The sequence below is a fragment of the Typha latifolia genome, chromosome 9, assembly GCF_019914945.1.
Source record: "Typha latifolia isolate L0001 chromosome 9, TyphaL0001v2, whole genome shotgun sequence".
NCBI lineage: Eukaryota > Viridiplantae > Streptophyta > Magnoliopsida > Poales > Typhaceae > Typha > Typha latifolia.
Window position 1 is genome coordinate 2,954,731 of NC_133094.1, and position 16,876 is coordinate 2,971,606.

The 16,876-nt window shown below is 37.1% G+C and overlaps 3 protein-coding genes across 8 annotated transcripts; 1 reads left to right on the plus strand and 2 right to left on the minus strand.

Moving 5' to 3' along the window:
• Positions 1-102: 102 nt before the first annotated feature.
• LOC140795564 (ADP-ribosylation factor GTPase-activating protein AGD12-like) lies at positions 103-6,489 on the minus strand. 5 transcript variants are annotated; one of them, XM_073148224.1, is made up of 9 exons: positions 6,051-6,489; positions 5,400-5,467; positions 4,928-5,012; positions 3,017-3,092; positions 1,808-1,971; positions 1,601-1,730; positions 1,301-1,417; positions 1,079-1,174; positions 103-600 (listed from the first exon to the last, which is right to left on the minus strand). In XM_073148224.1, exons 2-9 carry the CDS (start codon positions 5,425-5,427, stop codon positions 319-321), a joined length of 978 nt encoding a protein of 325 aa, XP_073004325.1. In that variant the 5' UTR covers positions 5,428-5,467; positions 6,051-6,489; the 3' UTR covers positions 103-318. The 5 variants fall into 5 exon arrangements, with proteins under 5 accessions (XP_073004325.1, XP_073004323.1, XP_073004327.1 ...); XM_073148222.1 differs by having other exon boundaries at positions 4,928-5,015; XM_073148226.1 differs by having other exon boundaries at positions 3,017-3,112; positions 6,051-6,182.
• Positions 6,490-8,009: 1,520 nt separating this feature from the next.
• Positions 8,010-11,150, plus strand: LOC140794753 (E3 ubiquitin-protein ligase WAV3-like). Of its 2 annotated transcripts, none has more exons than XM_073146918.1 (3): positions 8,010-8,253; positions 8,801-8,884; positions 9,580-11,150. In XM_073146918.1, exons 1-3 carry the CDS (start codon positions 8,152-8,154, stop codon positions 10,957-10,959), a joined length of 1,566 nt encoding a protein of 521 aa, XP_073003019.1. In that variant the 5' UTR covers positions 8,010-8,151; the 3' UTR covers positions 10,960-11,150. The 2 variants fall into 2 exon arrangements, with proteins under 2 accessions (XP_073003019.1, XP_073003018.1); XM_073146917.1 differs by having other exon boundaries at positions 8,024-8,253; positions 8,786-8,884.
• A 122-nt stretch (positions 11,151-11,272) lies between these two features.
• On the minus strand, positions 11,273-16,327 carry LOC140794754 (THO complex subunit 3). The gene is made up of 11 exons (XM_073146919.1): positions 16,133-16,327; positions 15,874-15,969; positions 15,017-15,146; positions 14,335-14,426; positions 13,693-13,761; positions 13,159-13,216; positions 12,919-13,018; positions 12,302-12,388; positions 12,051-12,129; positions 11,819-11,951; positions 11,273-11,513 (listed from the first exon to the last, which is right to left on the minus strand). Exons 1-11 carry the CDS (start codon positions 16,196-16,198, stop codon positions 11,479-11,481), a joined length of 945 nt encoding a protein of 314 aa, XP_073003020.1. The 5' UTR covers positions 16,199-16,327; the 3' UTR covers positions 11,273-11,478.
• Between the last annotated feature and the right edge of the window lie 549 nt (positions 16,328-16,876).

The following is a 16,876-nucleotide window of genomic DNA, read 5'->3' on the forward strand; positions in this document are numbered from 1 at the left end:
GTAGCTCCCCATATCCGATGCCGCCAAAAATTTATTTAAGCTATCATAGGTTTCATTAAAGCAAAGAGCAATGAAAGAATCTTTTCTCAGAAAAAAGAGAGATGAGAAAACCAACAAGTCAAAACAATATAAACTCATCAACAAACTCTAGGATCCATTACAAAAACAAAGTCATTGTAGAGAAATAAGGACACTTCAGTAATAACATGAAACAACAAAGGATAAAACTAGAAAGAGCATCCAATTTCAGGAGGCTCCCACCAGACAAAAAAGATCCCGAGTCTAACAAATCCCAACAGAGAAAACGTTTGGAACTTTTCACTGATTCAGAGGAATCCATTCCAGCTCCAAGTCTACTTCCCCGGACTCGACGTTCTGTAACTTTAAGGATACCTCTTGTCTAACTTTGCCATCAACGATGTTGATGGGGCTATCTTCGATTAGGGCATTGTCGTGCGACTGCAACCATTTCCCGATCTGCATATTAGCAAGAAGTTCTGGGTCACCGAATGCCATTGCAGATGTGATCATCGGTTGGAGATCAACCTCAGCTTCACCCATTATATCATCCGCCGAGAGCATATCATGATCAAATACTTCCTGCTTGAGGGCAAAAGGAAAATGAGATACTATCACACCATATATACTCCATAAAATAATTAAAGAGAAATAGCAAGTTATTAGATGACCAATGAAATCTGATAAGCACTACAAATTAATCTTCAATTACCTTGCAATCAAGGACCCAATCTGTATTTCTACCCTTTCACCTACTAAATCATGGCTACCAGTTCAACTGAGTATATATTAGATTCATTCTAAAATAATGGTGATTGTTATTTTGCATCGAAAGCACTTTCAATAAACACTGAATATTATTATCCTTCTGTCACAGTAAATTTTATCAAGAGTAAGATATGTAGGTATCAATAGGAATCAACTAATTTCTCACCCGTAGACCAAACTAATCAAAACATTGCATTTAAGTCGGTTATACAGCACCATAGCATCTCTCAATGAAAAGTATCTCATGCATGTAATATGTATAATTATATAAAAAGTGTTCATATAGACTCACCAATTTGAGAGGGTCATATTGTTCAGGAACTGATAGCTTAAGCACCTCATTCCAAACTGGATTTAAATTGCTTTTAATAACAGCAGTCCGCGCTCTCTGCGCAAAGCTAATCTTACCGAAGTTAAAACACAAAGATAACAAAGTGAAGAATTGATCCAAGTGCCACCTTCTCAAGAAACTCAATTCCCAGAAGAAAAAAGATGTTAAAAAAAATTTACTTACCTGTTGACCAAGAGTCAGTACGACATAAGGATCACTTGTTAGCATGTCCCTGACAGCTAATTTTTTTCCTTTTATCACTTTGACCTCAAGTATTCCAATAAATTCTACCATTCCGGCCTGTGGAGAAAACATCATATGGTCTAAGAGGAAATATTACAATGAAATGGTAGACCCACTAAGCACTTTCAGCCAACAGATCAATAAGTTGCATCAGAGAAATTACTCTATAACAAGAACAAGTACACACTTTTGAAACAAGTCAGTAAAATGAAACTTCAATAAGAAGGGAAATTATCTTACTGCACTCTTGAAACTGCATGAATCTAAAGAGCTGTCCATATCCTTTCCAGAATCACAAGACTGGAAAGGGCTCTTTGAAGAAACAATGCGTAGACTTGGTTTTAGAAACTCTTGCAATTCGTACTTTGACCTATGGAATTGTAAAAGTTGCTCTTCATGAGTAATCAATTTATCATGTGAGATGAATGATGTGTAGATCAATGATACCTGATGAACACTGCTCGCACCTCATGACTTGAGTCTGCATTAGGCTTGTAATATCCTTCTGGAAGAAAGGCCTCATAAATTGCATTGGCATAAGAGTTTCCACCAACCTCTACCATTGAGTCAATTTCTTCATCAGTCCATTCATCTAATGTCACTGACAGAACCTGAAGTTGGACAGTAGTTAACGAGATTCTTCAGAGCGGTTAGTTCAAGGCTTTTAACACAATCATCAGCATCGTCATCATCTAGTCTTTTCATATCAAGTATACCTAAAACGAGAGATGATGTTGTCTAGAAACACACAAAATTTCCAAACAGTTGCCTGCATAAACCATCTATATATTGGACTTGTACAAGACCAGAAGAAATTTATGCGATGCAGCATTTGAGGGATTTGCTTAAATGTGTTAGGTCAGTTATAGGAGAGAATCCTATTTTATTGGTCGCAAAGAACAGGGAAACAACATTTCAGATTCCACTTGAAATTGAAAGAGAAGAAGGAAGAAGACCCAAACTTTGAGGCAGTTTGTGCATTCATCTCCAAAGAGAATGAAAGTGAAAGAATCCAATGAAACACAACCAGCATACAAGTACATACTTGGTTGCCTTCTTGAATTATACTTGGACAAAGTTGGAGAAAGAATAATATATCGAAAGCAGCAAATGACATGATTGAAGGACAGTCCTAGATACCAAACTGTGATCATGTTCTTAACTTGACACTACTTCCATAGAAGATAATGTAAGCTTGACCAAGGTTTATACAGACTTACAAGATTAAGAAAGACAGGTATAGACTATAGAGTATAGACCATAGTTCATTATATTTTCATCTATGTAAAATGTACATGCATAAATCAAATATAGGCATGTTCACTGGTCAAGTTCTTATGGTTGCAATTTTTAATGCTTGGACCATGATACAGCCACATGTGTCTGAGCAAATACTGGTCTTTTGGTTTAACAAAAGCATATATATGAGAAAAGATTTTACACTGGGAGGAGATACAAGGTTGTAAATGTTTAAAGTACTATAATATCCTATATAACAAGCTTCTGAAAAATTCAAAACTGGATAATTTCAACTCTTACTAGCAGAAAATCAACATGAAGAGAAGAAGCATGCATTTTCAATGATCTATCTAATGAATGATAGCTGGACAAGAACATAGAAATTAAAGATGGTGACATAAGTTGAAACAAAATGACCTTTGAGATATGTGTACCAAGACTTCTGTGAACACCACAACATTTTAAGCATATAAATACCCCAATATTAGCTGACCTGTAAAGATAAACAACAAACTGTTCACAAGATAAGATATTAAATATAAACCTGTGGGTTCGCTATGAAAAGCAAAGTCTACTACTTCTGATAAAGTGTCAGGTATATACATAAATCAAAGAAATGCAATATCAAATTCTGGGACGAAAATAAATCATGGAATAGAAAGGAACCGGTGCTGATTCAAACTCAAAGTTTCAAGCTGAGAGGGATCTAATTGCTATGAGCATTTCTGCATTTTCTGTCCTATTCCATGCTTTATGGGTATACTTACTGCAATTGTTGTTCTGTCCATATTTTTCTACAAATTCAGATAGTACCCCAGAATAAAGGGAAAAAAGGGAAGCTATAATTGGTAAGATGAAGACTAAACAAAAATCTCCTTATGCAGATGAAGCTAAAATTGTTATTGCCATGATTTAAATTACTAAACAATGAAACCTGGTTTCATATTTCTGAAGTTACTAAGGCCAAGCTCACATGACTTTAGTTATAGTTCGAGGTTTCTATGTGCAATATGGCATAGAAGATGTGTTTCAATTAGAATGGCAAGCAATAACCAAAATATAATATGCAAGAGCACATACAAACACTAAGTTTTTATGTAGATTAACTCCTTATCAAACAAGGATAAAAAAAACCACAAATTCCCTCTCCAATATCAAACCAAGCACTAAAATGATCGGTTATTACAAAACACTTATAGATCGTCTGTTGTTACCCACAACAATTTCTAAAGTGATTTACTTGACTCCCTCTTAGTGCATTATTTTTCGTGTTTAGTATCTAATCTTAGTAACCTTTAAGATTGAAGGCTGCCTCTATGACCTTTCAGAAAAGTAGCATACATAATCAAAGTAGTAGAATTCCACCATGATGTGGATAGACCTCACGATTTCCTTCTCCCCAGCTTCTCTCTGAATATCCACCAAGATGTCTAATAGCCTCTAGGAGTGGTGCCCTATTCCCATCAAGATATCCATTTCTAGTCCCAAAAGATAGGTTGCAGGAAATCCTAAACTAGATCAGAAAAGGTCAACTTTCGCTGCTGCATTCGGATAGCCCAAATCTCGTTTGAATGCTTGAGTGATCTATCTTTCATCGTGCATACATTCCGACAATTAACCTATTGGCCATCTTTGCTCCCAAAAAAATTTGTTCCTTCATCGTGCATGCGACATTAGGACAATGTTCCTACACTCGAAGATTTTAAAATCCACACAAAAACAGAATCTCCAAGGCACATGCCATTCGAAGGCCATCAAGGTTTACATGTGACCTATAACTCACTTATTAAACTAAATCTTCTACAGTTTGATTGCCAACGAGGAGGATGTTGTGCTGCAGTTCTTACAATATAAATCTAGAAACATTGCATCACGATTCACAAAAGACTTTGTTTTATGACAAATTTGTCAATTACAAAAACTAACAGTCCACCACCTTTCATGTATTCTTGTCATCAACCAATACTGCAATTCTCAGAAAAAGGAAGTTGATACATTTAACAAGGAAGAAATGTTGATTGATAAACAACCATGGCTTCGGGAAGGAGTTGGACCATTGGAATAGTTGTCTTGTATATCCTAAAGTACCAAACTGTATTCTCCATGTTGCATAGGCATCAGAAAGTACATGAGAAACCAGAGCAGGTCAGAACATTAATGCAGCCTTGTTAGATAAGTTTTCATACATACAGAATAAAAAATAATCTGCAAATATGAGAACGAAGAAGCAAATGCATCCATTAATCCATTATAGACATGGTGATAATTTTAAATCTGAAGTTTGCAAACTATGAATCTGTATCAAGTTGGCAATAGGTGAGCACTTACGCCCATTTGGGATCTGGGGCACCACAGTCTGCACAAATTCGGTTATCACTTTTTGACAATAGCTCCTTCAATTTTCTTGTCTTACCTGCTAGAAGAGCAAAAGAATTTGTCAGAAGGGCATCTGAAAATGTAAGAATCTAAGAGAGCCATAAACCTTATGAGAAGATGCAATTGCTTTAAGGGTATTCTATGTAAGCCAAATATATCTTAAGTAAATATATTCATACTCTGTACTCTGTAGAAGTACTTTTTTTATATGCTTAAACATATTACTTGCTTCTTTTGTGCTGAAAAGAAGTTCAAACAAACAAGCTTTTAATTCTGATTCTGCTCGTTAGAAAAAAGAATTGCTTCCTAAAACTTTGCAATTTCAACTAAGTTTTTACTTGTTTTCTATTAAAATTTGATATAACAACATAACAATAACTGCTAGCAGGAAAACATTAAATGACGAGAAAGACCCCTCTTTTACCTGAGGAAGACAGTCCATGACGACTCATATTTTCTCACAACACTCTGATCATCCAAGAAAATCTTTATCTGCATAACAAAATGCCAAACAAGTGCGTTATAAGTACCTAAACTAATGTGCTTTCTAATCCCTAATGGTGAACTCACCAGCTAAATATGGGAGGAAAGGAAAAGGAAAAAGAAAATGATGGTAAAATTCTATTTTCCCAGGATGCTCAAGAACCCTAACTACAAAAAACAATCTTCATGAACAAAGCACAGCCATTTAAATTGCTTAAAAGAAACCAAATATCAAGCACTGACATGAAATAAATTTTATTGAAACAGCATACCTTACTAGGTACATTTAAACATATCTTCAAAAATGATTAGTTAAATGCATTTCAATCTATGTAACTAAGAACTTCTAATCGGCAAATAGATGGATTTCTCAAATTGGAACTACCAAAATTTAATTGACAAAATCTGCCCAAAACTACTGGGATCAACCAAAATTTGAATCTTTACTAAATACAGGAGAATCCTATCACTGAAGGGGTGTCTAAATCACAAAAATTGCACTTTCGACTTCAAAAGATTAACTGAATACAATCAAAAGACTCAAATCTTTTTGGTATGAGAGAATAAATAATTGAGTCGAATCGGATCTTACCACGATTTTGTTTTCTCGTTCTCAGATCCAAAGACGCGATTTGGGGCGTCGATTGTTCATTGAAAGCTAATATCCGGGTTTAATGCGAGAGATTAATCCCACGCACATATGCAAGCTCGTACGCGTTGTCTTGGCTAAGATATATGCGGCTATCCGCATATTTATTTATTGCAACTGCTTGTCATTTTCTGACAGGTGCCTAGGTGGTAGGGCTGTCAAAATAAACGGGCAGACTGGCTTTGGCTATGAGCCGTCTCAAATTATAAATCCTGGTCTTAACTCCCGAGTCTCAATTCATAAATGCGGCCGTATAAATTTCCTTAGCTCTTCTTTTATCCTCACTCACTCGGTCAATTTGATCCTTCTCCTCTTTCTTCGACAAGCCGACTCCTCTTCCTCCTCCTTAAGCTGTTGCCTTCCTATGCTTGTCTTCCTCCTCAAGCCACCACCTCATTATCATCCTTTTCTTATAGCTTATTTGTAGCTCGGCTTAAGCTCGATCTAACTTGGTTTGGCTCGATTTGAATAAAACTTAATAATAGACTCAATTTAGGCTTAAGGTTGGCTTGAGTTAAGCTGAGCCGCTCGTTCTGTCTCAACTCATTTACCGAGCAGTAAGAACTCATTGTGCTAAGTTGGTTGAGTGAATAAGAATTTTTTACCAAACTGAGCCTGTACACCAAAAGAAGAAAAAAAGGTGAATGAGATGGAAACTTATTTTAGTCATTATATATATATGAGAATTTTATAAATTATATTTTATATTTTACTTATTTTATAATTCCCATTCTTCTTAAGAATTTTATAACTCCCCTTCCTTTTTTATTTTCCTACATTTCTTATTTATTACTGCGAATTAACTTGGATAATACTAACAAAACCATATTCTATTATAATGTATATAATAATTTATAAATAACTAAATTTACTATCGTCTTTTTTTCTTCCATCTTTCTCTATTTAATAATTATCTAATAAATTAATTAGATAATTATTAAAAGGAGACAAAGAGGAGGAGTAAAAGCACCCTCAATCAAAGCAAGGATAGATAAAAAGAGGAGAAGGACTCGTTGATAATAAAATTCGAATACATAATCTCTCTCATAGAGCTAGTAAGACCCGATCATTAATCTAGAGCGACTGGTAGGATCTTCAAAAAGCTGCTGATGTGAGAATACCAGATAACACCTTGGGTTTTGGGTAAATTACTCACATTGCCCCCATAAAGCTTGTAGTCAAACCAACTGTACGTGCCTTTTAACACAAAGAACCCTATAAAATACATAACCTAATCCACATATTAAAACTTGCCTATTCCTAATTCTTGGATCCTTTAGAACGTAATAATTCCTCGGCTCTTTCCTGCCGGCAAAGTGGCCGTCAAAAAAAAAAAAAAAAAAGAAAGCAATTAAAAGGGATGAGGAGAGAGAGTGAGAAACTACGAAAGTCCTCGCCGGGGCCCACCTGGTGGACTTCTGGTTACATGCCACGTGGAATCCAACGGGCTTTGCCGTCTTAAATTTCAAACGTAACGGCTTCTTTAGACGGTTCGGAGTGGTCCTCCTGGTGGAAGAATAAATACTATTCGTCGACGGAATAACTCATGTAACATTCAAGATCCCAATTATACTTGGGTCTTAAGTGTCACAATCACATCATATTCGGTGGAAATAATCCAACTACTACTACCACTACTACTACATTCTCATTAATCATTGTCCTTTTTAATTTTAATTTTTTATTTTCCCTTCTCTCCGCAGCTTCTAATGGCAGTACTCCTTTTGCCATAAAGCAAAAGGTAGAACTCCACCTCTTCTACATCCCACTCTAGCCTTGTAAGTTGTAACAAATGCTTGGGATCTCCAGAGTGGCCCAAACCCCAAGCCATTCAAGCCACAAAGTCTTTACTTGGTCTCTCCTCAGTTAAAGAGAAAGCAAAAGTGGGGCCTTTGTCTGGAAGCAGAAGACTAAAGTAAAGAACAGAGAGAAAGAGAGACAGAGAGAGGCAGAGAGTATTTTGTAGACCATAAGACAGCAGCAAGAGGAAGAGGAAGAGGAGGAGAAGGGAGAAAGGGATTTTAGCACACTTTGGTGATTAGAAATGGGAGGAGGGGTTTCAAGATGGAGGAGAGCAGCCAAAAGGATTGGATTCCCCTGTGCTTCCTTCTCCAATGGGGCTTCTTCTACTTGCCCACCTATAACTGTAAGCTTTTATTCCTTCTTTTTCTCCTCTCCCTGTCTCTCTTCCCCCTTCAATTCTCCTCCATTTTCTTCTTCTTCTTCTCATCTCCCGGAACTTTCTTGTAGTTTATTTTACTTGTTTTACAAGATCAAGTTCTGTGAATTGGGTTCTTCTTAAATATCAACATAGTTGGCTAAAAGATCAAATTTTTTTCTCCATCCCCTGCCTAATTTGAATCCATTACCTTTTTGAACTCCTCTTCTTGGAATCATTAACTTTCTATTCTCTGACTAAATTAAGCACTTCTCTTTCAGAGCATTGTTTTGATGTACATTTGCCAACTGCTAACACTTGTCTGCATCTCCTTCGGCTTTCTTTGTCTTGTCATTCCATCAACTATCCAAACAATAAAAACCTCTTCTTTTTTTTTTAAAGATAATAACTAGTGGACCTCCCCCACTTTAAGAAGAGGGTCAATTTGCAAAATATACCTAAAAAGTGTATGTGGTAATGTGCAAAAAAACCCTCGTGCCTTTTGTATTTTATATTGCAGACTGCTGTGATGCAGATATCGTGCTCCGCGGTGAATTTAACACCCGATAACACGAAAGCAAACGGGGGAAAGCAAGAGTCCACTACTGTGGCTGACAAGGTACAGCTTTTTGACTTTTTCTTCTTTTTCTTTTTATTTTATTATTATTATTATTATTTTTAATTTCTTTCTTTTATCAAACAATGTGAAGTAGCTAGGAGGCTCAAGCAAAAAATTAATCTAATTAAAAGTACATCACCCTAAGTTTGTGCAAAGGGAGAAAAAAATTGTGCAACTTTCAAATAAAATCTCATTATAATAACAAAAAACTATAAACAAATTTATATCATGTGAAATTGTTAATATGTTCAAAATTTAAACTTTCTTGTCCAAAATCTTAAAGAGAGACTCACTATGTTTAAGTACTTTTGAATTCATATTATAATAGCATTAGTTTAAAAATAATTTGTGAGTGGTGGTTGGAGAAAAAGGCATATATAACGCCGAGATGGCCGGTGACTGGAAGAGAATATGAAAGAGAAACAAAATTTGGTAGTTTGGCCTTCATAAATCATAACTATTCATTTGGACTCTAATCAATTAATCCATTTTAATGTGCCAACATTTCCCACATTATCAATCATTTAAACCTACTTATCTCTTACTTGCTAATCTTTGTCTCATCTTTGTAAAAGTAGTTACTTGAGATTCCAATAACTTATTAGAACATAACTACAGGCCACAATAATGATATTTCTTATGGTTTAGTGTAAGAAAGCAAACCTTGTAATGCTTGTCGTTGTAATATTTTGAAGAACATCTGTGCTATATGCTTGGAGCCCCTCAGCTGCGGTAGCGGCGGTGGCGGCGATGGCGATGGCGGCGGCAGATCTACACTTTTCACAGCACAATGCTCGCATTCTTTCCACTTCCTCTGCATCTCTTCGAACGTTCGGCATGGCAATGAAACATGCCCGATATGTCGAGCCCAGTGGGCCGAGCTCCCGCGAGAACTCAAGGCGCCGCCGTCTCACCGACAGTCGGATCCGATCCTCCGCATAATTGATGACTCCATTGCCACCTCTCGCGTCAACCGCCGTTCCTCTGTCAGCACCACCCGCTACGACGATGATGACCCGGTCGAGCCCGCCACCACGACCGCGTTAATCCATCCTTGCCTCCAGTTCAGTCTTATTCCGACGCCGACGTCGGCGTCTAGTCATCATCATCATCATCATCGTCGTCATCTTCTTGGACAGTATCCATGTGTGCATATGATGCCACTGCATCACCAGTGCCAATTTACTAGCTCACCTGTGATGGTACGCACTTCTCCACCAAATGGGCAGCCCAGAGCTTATCTCTCCGTGAGGCTCTCGCCGCAACGGGCAATGGACGTCGTCCTAGTTGCAAGCCCGAATGGCCCTCACATGAGGCTTCTGAAGCACTCCATGGCACTGGTCGTCTTCTTCATGCGTGCCGTCGATCGGTTATCCATAGTTATCTGCTCCGCCACAGCCACCCGTGCCTTCCCCTTACGGCGGATGTCGTCCCACGGGAAGCGGGCGGCTCTACAAGTCATCGATCGCCTCTCTTTCCTTCTCGGAGCTGATCCGATGGAAGGGATACAGAAGGCTGTAAAGATACTAGAGGACCGGACGCATCGCAATTCTGTGTCATGCATTCTCCATTTATCCGATGCACCGACTCGAGCCGACGTCGGCGGGGACTTGCATTTTCCGGTCACAGTCCACCGGTTCCACGTCGGATTTGGGTTCGGGATGACAAACGGATTTGTCATGCACGAGTTTGAAGAGTTCTTGACAAGATTGATTGAAGGCGTTGTGAGAGACACCCAACTGAGGATAGGAGATCAAGTGGGCCTGGTGAGGTTGGGAGAGTTACGGGGTGGGGAAGAGAGGAGGATTGCAGTTGATTTAGTTGGCGACTGCGGATTCGTTAAGGTTGGTTATAGCTATGTGGAAGGAGGAACAGATGCTCAACTGAGGACAGGAGAAGTGGTGGTGGAATTTGGAGAGAAGGGTGGGAGGATTCATGGGGAGAGTGGGAATGGTGAGAGGGATCTTATCGTCGGAGGAAGGAGAAGCAGCTGCGTCGAACAATGGGATTATCTTGATCCGTTCATGGCAAGAAGATGGGCGAAACACTTGCAAGGCTACAAGGCGCAAGGATGAAGAGTTTAAATTACCAAATCCGTGGTGTATTTTTTGTTTGTTAGTTTCCATCCTGATGTGTTGTTTTCTCACTTTCCAGATTGTTTTTTAAGTTTTTCTTCTTGCTTCTCTGAATTCAATTATTCGGGTGTGGATCAGTTGAACTTATCAACAAAGTTATTGAACAGTGTCAGCTTCTTGGACTGATTGAAGACTTGGGAGTATGCTAACTTTGTTTATCAGTTTGTGTATCAATGAGTAACAGAAACAGTGTTGTAACGCCTGGTACATGGATGATATAAACAGTCTACACATACAAAGAATCAGAAGCTCATTCATAGAATGGAAAACTGCCATTAATAGTTATAATTCAGTAATAGAAGAGAACTTCTAGGAAACTCAACAGTTTCAGGGCTCTCAGGTTCAGCAATTCCCAACTCTAGAAAGATTCGAGAGTACCTCGAGTGGGAACTACTTTGCGAAGCTGCTGGCTGACTCTTATGCAGTTCTCCCTGACTACCCCACAGTTCTCCGCAGCTTTCATGTGCTCTCGAAACCAAATATTCGAAATACACCTGCAAGATCCATTTAGCTTTCAGTCTTACTAGAAAATAGCTCATAAAGAAAGCAAATTTCACAATACAACATTCCAAGTTACTGAAGATTATCCCCCACCCCCTCAATGGTCTCGGTCAATGGTGTGCATAAACCAATTGGTTTTATTGTTAGTATAAATTATAGAAAGCTCAGGACTTGAAACACTAGTCTTTTTATTCTGAGAATGCAAAAAGAGATGATATAAAATAATCCAACTATATTTTACTGTATCTCTCATCAAGAGTATGGAAAAATACAGAACAAGATGAATGCTAAAGTATACCTTCATCAGCCTGATATTTGTTCTTGTCATCTCCTGCATAAGCTAGAAGGTTGTACCTGGGATTCCACTCGACACTGTTCATTGCTGCCTTACTTGGTATTTGATGGACTGATCGCCCAGTTTGAACATTGGCCTAATGGTAGAAGGTTAGTAATCAAAGGTGCTCAAGAAGAACGAATCTTAAATTCCAAGAAAATTGGCAGTTAGACACTGTTGAACAAGGATGACATACAATATCAATAAAAGGATCTTCACTGGCTGAAGCAATATATTCTCCTGTGCAATTGAAACTAATTGTTCTCACGGGCCATCTGAAATGTGGCAATCGAAACAAATTATCTGTTAGAGAACTTCATGTCGTAAAGCTTAAACTATATTTTCAAAGCAGCAAAAGAGGAAGTGTCTCCCTTGATCTTTTCTCAACCAATTTTATTGTATAAAACAAAATAGAAGTTTACAAGGATATAGGTCTGAGAAGCATACTCAAGTTTTGTGAATGTTTTGATGCACAACATCTCTTTGACATTCCAGAGGCTGACTAGCGAATCAGCACTTCCAACAGCAAAGTACCTGGAATTGAAGAAGAAGAAGTCTGTTACAATTTTACCTCCTTGTGAGATTTATAATCATAAGTTCTTGCACATGTCACTTCCATTGGTTCAAGAATAGGAGCCAACGTCTGTTGGTTAGTATATATGAATGACTTAGCAAGGATCATCCAATTATTTACCAAGGGTCACCCAATTATTTGATCTTTTGTCATTTTAATGATATAAAGATTGCGAAATATATGATCTAGAAGCTGGAAAGTCACAACCACAACATTAATATAATGTCTGAAAAACGACAGAGGAATATGTATCCTCTGATGGCATGCATAACTTAGTTCAAAGTTTAAGAGGACCCAAATTTCCCATGCTTCATAACTGCAAATTGCCTTGAGCCTGTGACTAACATTTGGTACTTCAGAAGTAATGAGGATGTTGTGTAAAATAAGAAACAGATCAACATCACATCAACAAGTTGAAGGCTTTATTTTGGGTAGTGGATGAACCTACTGAAAGCAAGATAAATCCACATGGAGGAGAATGAAAGCAAACCTTCCTAGGGGATCCATTGCGATGCAATAGCAGCCTGCTGTGTGAGCGATCAAATTGTGACGCAACTTAAGGGATGGATATGCCAACACCTCAACAGTACCTGCATGAACAGAAGAAAAACACAGCAAGTAATTCAGGATATATATCATGTGAACCTATGTAATAAAGGCTTCTTAAATTTCCTACAATATGCTCGAGCTATATTATAAATTAAATAGGTAAATTTAAGACAGTTCTCACCATTTCCTGTAGTGATGAAAAACAAGTCTCCAGTTTTATTCCATGCTATCTCATTAATCTGAAGAACAGAATTATTTTAGAAGCATCGCAGCATAAAGCATTTATAAAAAGTAATCCTGAAGAGAAACAACTAAGTACTTATGTATCCACCATAAAATTTAGAAAACAGGTAATTTGTCTAATAATGAATATCCATGGCGATTGTAACTCTCCCGTAAAGCAGAATAACTGGTGACTGGATGTTCAACTGTTCCCAATGCCTTATTATCAGAATAGCATTCGAGGCAATATTAGGAAAAGAACTGTTACCTGTTATGAGAGAATTGCAAGCCATTAAATCAAACCACAAAATTTATGTGCTTCATTTGAGAATTTAATAGCACAAATAATGGTCACATTTGATTTCTGACAACCTAAGGAAAATACATGAAATCCTAATAATTAAAAGCAAGTAACAGAATAAATAGCATATTTTCATTTGATATTAGGGAAGAGCTCTTGGCCATCTCACATATATCTTGGACTGTTAATTACCTCGTAATTGAACTTTTGTCTATGAATAGGCCTAAATTTACGGACATCCAGTATTGTTAACTCATCCTCCTACAAAAAGATAAATCCATAACAAATAGATCAACAAGATAGGATATGGTAACCCAAAAGAAACATAAATAGGAAAGGACGGAAAACATTAAAATGGAGGTGAAGAAGAAAAACATTTCAAGAAATACCATCACAAGGTTTGCTATCTTTGCTTGGACCAATCTCTCTCTTCTAGTAACAATATTCTGAATTGAATTTCTTCTCTTAAAAAAGCTAGGTGTATATTAGCATTAAAGATGAGTATGGATATTACTAGAAATAGAAGAGCAGATAATTAAGATTCATATGCAACAAAGACTACAGTGAAAACAATTTTATCATAAGTTTCAGCAGAACAGCATGAATAAGAATATAAACCATTTGAATCAGGATGGTGTAGTTATGACCAGAAGATATACATGGAACAGAGGTTATTGATAAGTCATGACTTATTGACCCTTCTCATTCCTTCTCCTCATTACTTGACACCTAACACCATATTCTTTCCTCTCAGTTTCTCGATTGCACAAAACGGAAATATTGAAAGAGATTATTGTAGGAGCCCTTATGAGTAATTTTGAGTCTTTAACATACCTTGTTGCCTACAGCTATGTGAGTGCCATCATGTTTGTATGTGATGTTGATATTTTCTCCACTAAGTTCAACATTTTGAGTACATTTTCCACCTAGAGAAAACAGAGATATTAGTAGAAAAAGAGGCTTTATCAAAAAGTTAACAAATTCTTTTCTTCTGGGTCTCGATATTCATTAAGTGAAGCAAGTGTCTCGATTGTAAACAAATCTCCCATCTCCACTATAATATAGTATCTTTAAAAAAATGGAAAAAGAAAAGTTGTAATGCCATGTTTAATAAAGTGCACATAAAGCATGTTAGCACTCCAAAAATGTTACAACTGTACAAGTACTGACGAAGAATGAAAGCTGAACCAAACAGTAACATTCTCTGTTCCTCTTTGATAAGAAGAGAAGGATCACAAAAATTAAGAGTCAAGTACAAGATGATTCAAAAGCAGCACAACAAAGGAATTGGTTTGGAGATATGTAGGCAGTTGTTGTCTAGAATGCTAACATGAAAATCCTGAATTTAGTGGATAGGAATAGGGAACATAGAAGCCCATGATTGCAAAAACAAAGCCACAAAGCAAAAGATAAGAGTTTACTTAAGATGAAATCATGAAAATATGTCTGGCCATGTAAATGATTAAGTAAACTTGGTCGGAACAAGACCATGTTCAGCAAGGGCATATCTTCTTACTTCGAGCATCCCAAAGACGAACTGTCTTATCCCCTGCTGCAGTTGCAACTATATCAGGGTGTTTTGGGTCCCAACATAGTTGATCTACACTATCTGTATGACCTTTCAGTTCGACATCCTTAACCTTGCCCTGCATCCAATCACATTTATCATTAGCATGAATAGACATGTCAATAGTTATATATGGGCAGGGAGAAGAAAGATTTAAATATATGAATTGCCTCTTTTTCTCACCACATGTAAGATATGTTACAGAACGCTAATCTATGTAGTCCAGATGATATTTCTTCAATTTGAAAGTCCAAGTAAGAGAAAAAAAAATTGATTCATCATTCATGTGGTTAGCTAGGGCATGGTTAAAAATTGAGCTGAGTCAAGAGATAGTAAGCATGTTCCAAAACTTGGCTGCCAGATTGCCATCAACACTGAGATCAGTTAAAAGATTACGCTCCTCTCAGTAATGCTTATATTGCTGTGTACCTCTGTCTAAAATATATTAAACTTGGTTGTAGGAACTTAGAGGTAAAGATATGGTATCAAAGTATCTGTGATTAGTATTAAAAAATTACATTTGGTGCATAGGGGGAACTTGTTACTTATTCCTTGCAATCTCCCCCTGCAACACCTTTCCTTTGAGAAGGAAAAAAGATGAAATTATTTCTGGGAACTTTCATCCATAAACCCACAAAAAAGTTGTTAACTTATTCATTTCATTAAACAATAAGCCAGAAAATTTCGTCTACCTCTCTAGTATATTTATATCAGACCCAGATCAAAGAATATAAAAAGTGGGATTCAACTTTCAAACCCAAAAAGGAACACAAGAAGAAGAGCAACAATAAGAGAGAGCAAATTACATGGCCATGAGGATCAATATTCCAGACGCGAGCAGTGTGGTCGACGGAGCCAGAAGCAAGCTTCGTGCCCGAACAATTCCAAGCCACCGAATGCACCTAGACCATCAGAACACCAAAGCTATCACCATAGGAAACCCAGATGACCCCTTGCATCAAGAAATGGGAGAAAGGGTGGAAATAAGAAATGCCCGCTAAATAGTTAAGCCCTTGTAGCATCCAATTGAAGGAAAAATTGGATCTTTTTTGCTCTTTAAGGTACCTTCTTCTTGTGCCCCTGGTACTCCCGCGAGCCCAGGTTTTTGAAGCTAATCGCCTTATCTTCCATGCGCTTCTCTTCTTCTTCTTCTTCTTCTTCTAAACCCCTAAATTTGGGATTCAAGTCCAACCTATTTTTGTTTTCTACGAACTCTTGCCCGACCCGTTAACCCAATAAAATCTTTTCTTTTGCGAGAAAAACCCAGTTCAAGAATTTATTATATATGATGGAATTCTTGGAAGAGTTCTTCTGGGAATTTCTTATATATTTATACAAAAAAGCAACCAAATATTAGTTTTGCATTCAAATTTCTTGATTTGGAAGACAAATTTTGAACTTCCATATTTGCATTTATACCCCTCAAATTCAGATATTTCTTGACCAACAATTGTGGTACACATGCAAGTATTTCTTTTTCTTTTTTTTTGATGAAAAGCCCATGGGTTGATAATTTCATTAATTTCAATCATGTTTAAGAGGAAAGAGAAGATATTTTGAAAGATTATCAAGCCCAAAAAATGTACAAAATCTAAATGAGATATCGGCATCTCACATATGGCACTGCTAGCCAGCTAACTTTTGTTTCACCTCGTTCTCAGATCTTGAAGTAGTGTAGATACAAAGACGTTGATAAAAACTAGATAGAAAACACAATTAAAGAAACAAAAAGCTCGACGACCACCAAAAATTAACTTTGATGTTATTTGTCAGAGTGGACACAAAGGATGAAAGAAAAGTTGGATGGTG

What these genes read in the sequence shown, in the direction of transcription:
- LOC140794754 (XM_073146919.1), bottom strand. Translation starts at nt 16,198, where the DNA reads ATGGAAGATAAGGCGATTAGCTTCAAAAACCTGGGCTCGCGGGAGTAC. An exon ending in ACATAGCTGTAGGCAACAAG is followed by an intron (nt 13,762 to 14,334) that starts GTATGTTAAAGA and finishes ATCTTTTTGTAG; the next exon opens with GAGGATGAGTTAACAATACT. An exon ending in TTTCATCACTACAGGAAATG is followed by an intron (nt 13,019 to 13,158) that starts GTGAGAACTGTC and finishes CTGTTCATGCAG; the next exon opens with GTACTGTTGAGGTGTTGGCA.
- LOC140794753 (XM_073146917.1), top strand. Translation starts at nt 8,152, where the DNA reads ATGGGAGGAGGGGTTTCAAGATGGAGGAGAGCAGCCAAAAGGATTGGA. An exon ending in CTACTTGCCCACCTATAACT is followed by an intron (nt 8,254 to 8,785) that starts GTAAGCTTTTAT and finishes TTTATATTGCAG; the next exon opens with ACTGCTGTGATGCAGATATC. An exon ending in CCACTACTGTGGCTGACAAG is followed by an intron (nt 8,885 to 9,579) that starts GTACAGCTTTTT and finishes AATATTTTGAAG; the next exon opens with AACATCTGTGCTATATGCTT.
- LOC140795564 (XM_073148222.1), bottom strand. Translation starts at nt 5,427, where the DNA reads ATGAGTCGTCATGGACTGTCTTCCTCAG. An exon ending in TCATGGACTGTCTTCCTCAG is followed by an intron (nt 5,016 to 5,399) that starts GTAAAAGAGGGG and finishes TTGCTCTTCTAG; the next exon opens with CAGGTAAGACAAGAAAATTG. An exon ending in TTGGTACACATATCTCAAAG is followed by an intron (nt 1,972 to 3,016) that starts GTCATTTTGTTT and finishes GTCCAACTTCAG; the next exon opens with GTTCTGTCAGTGACATTAGA.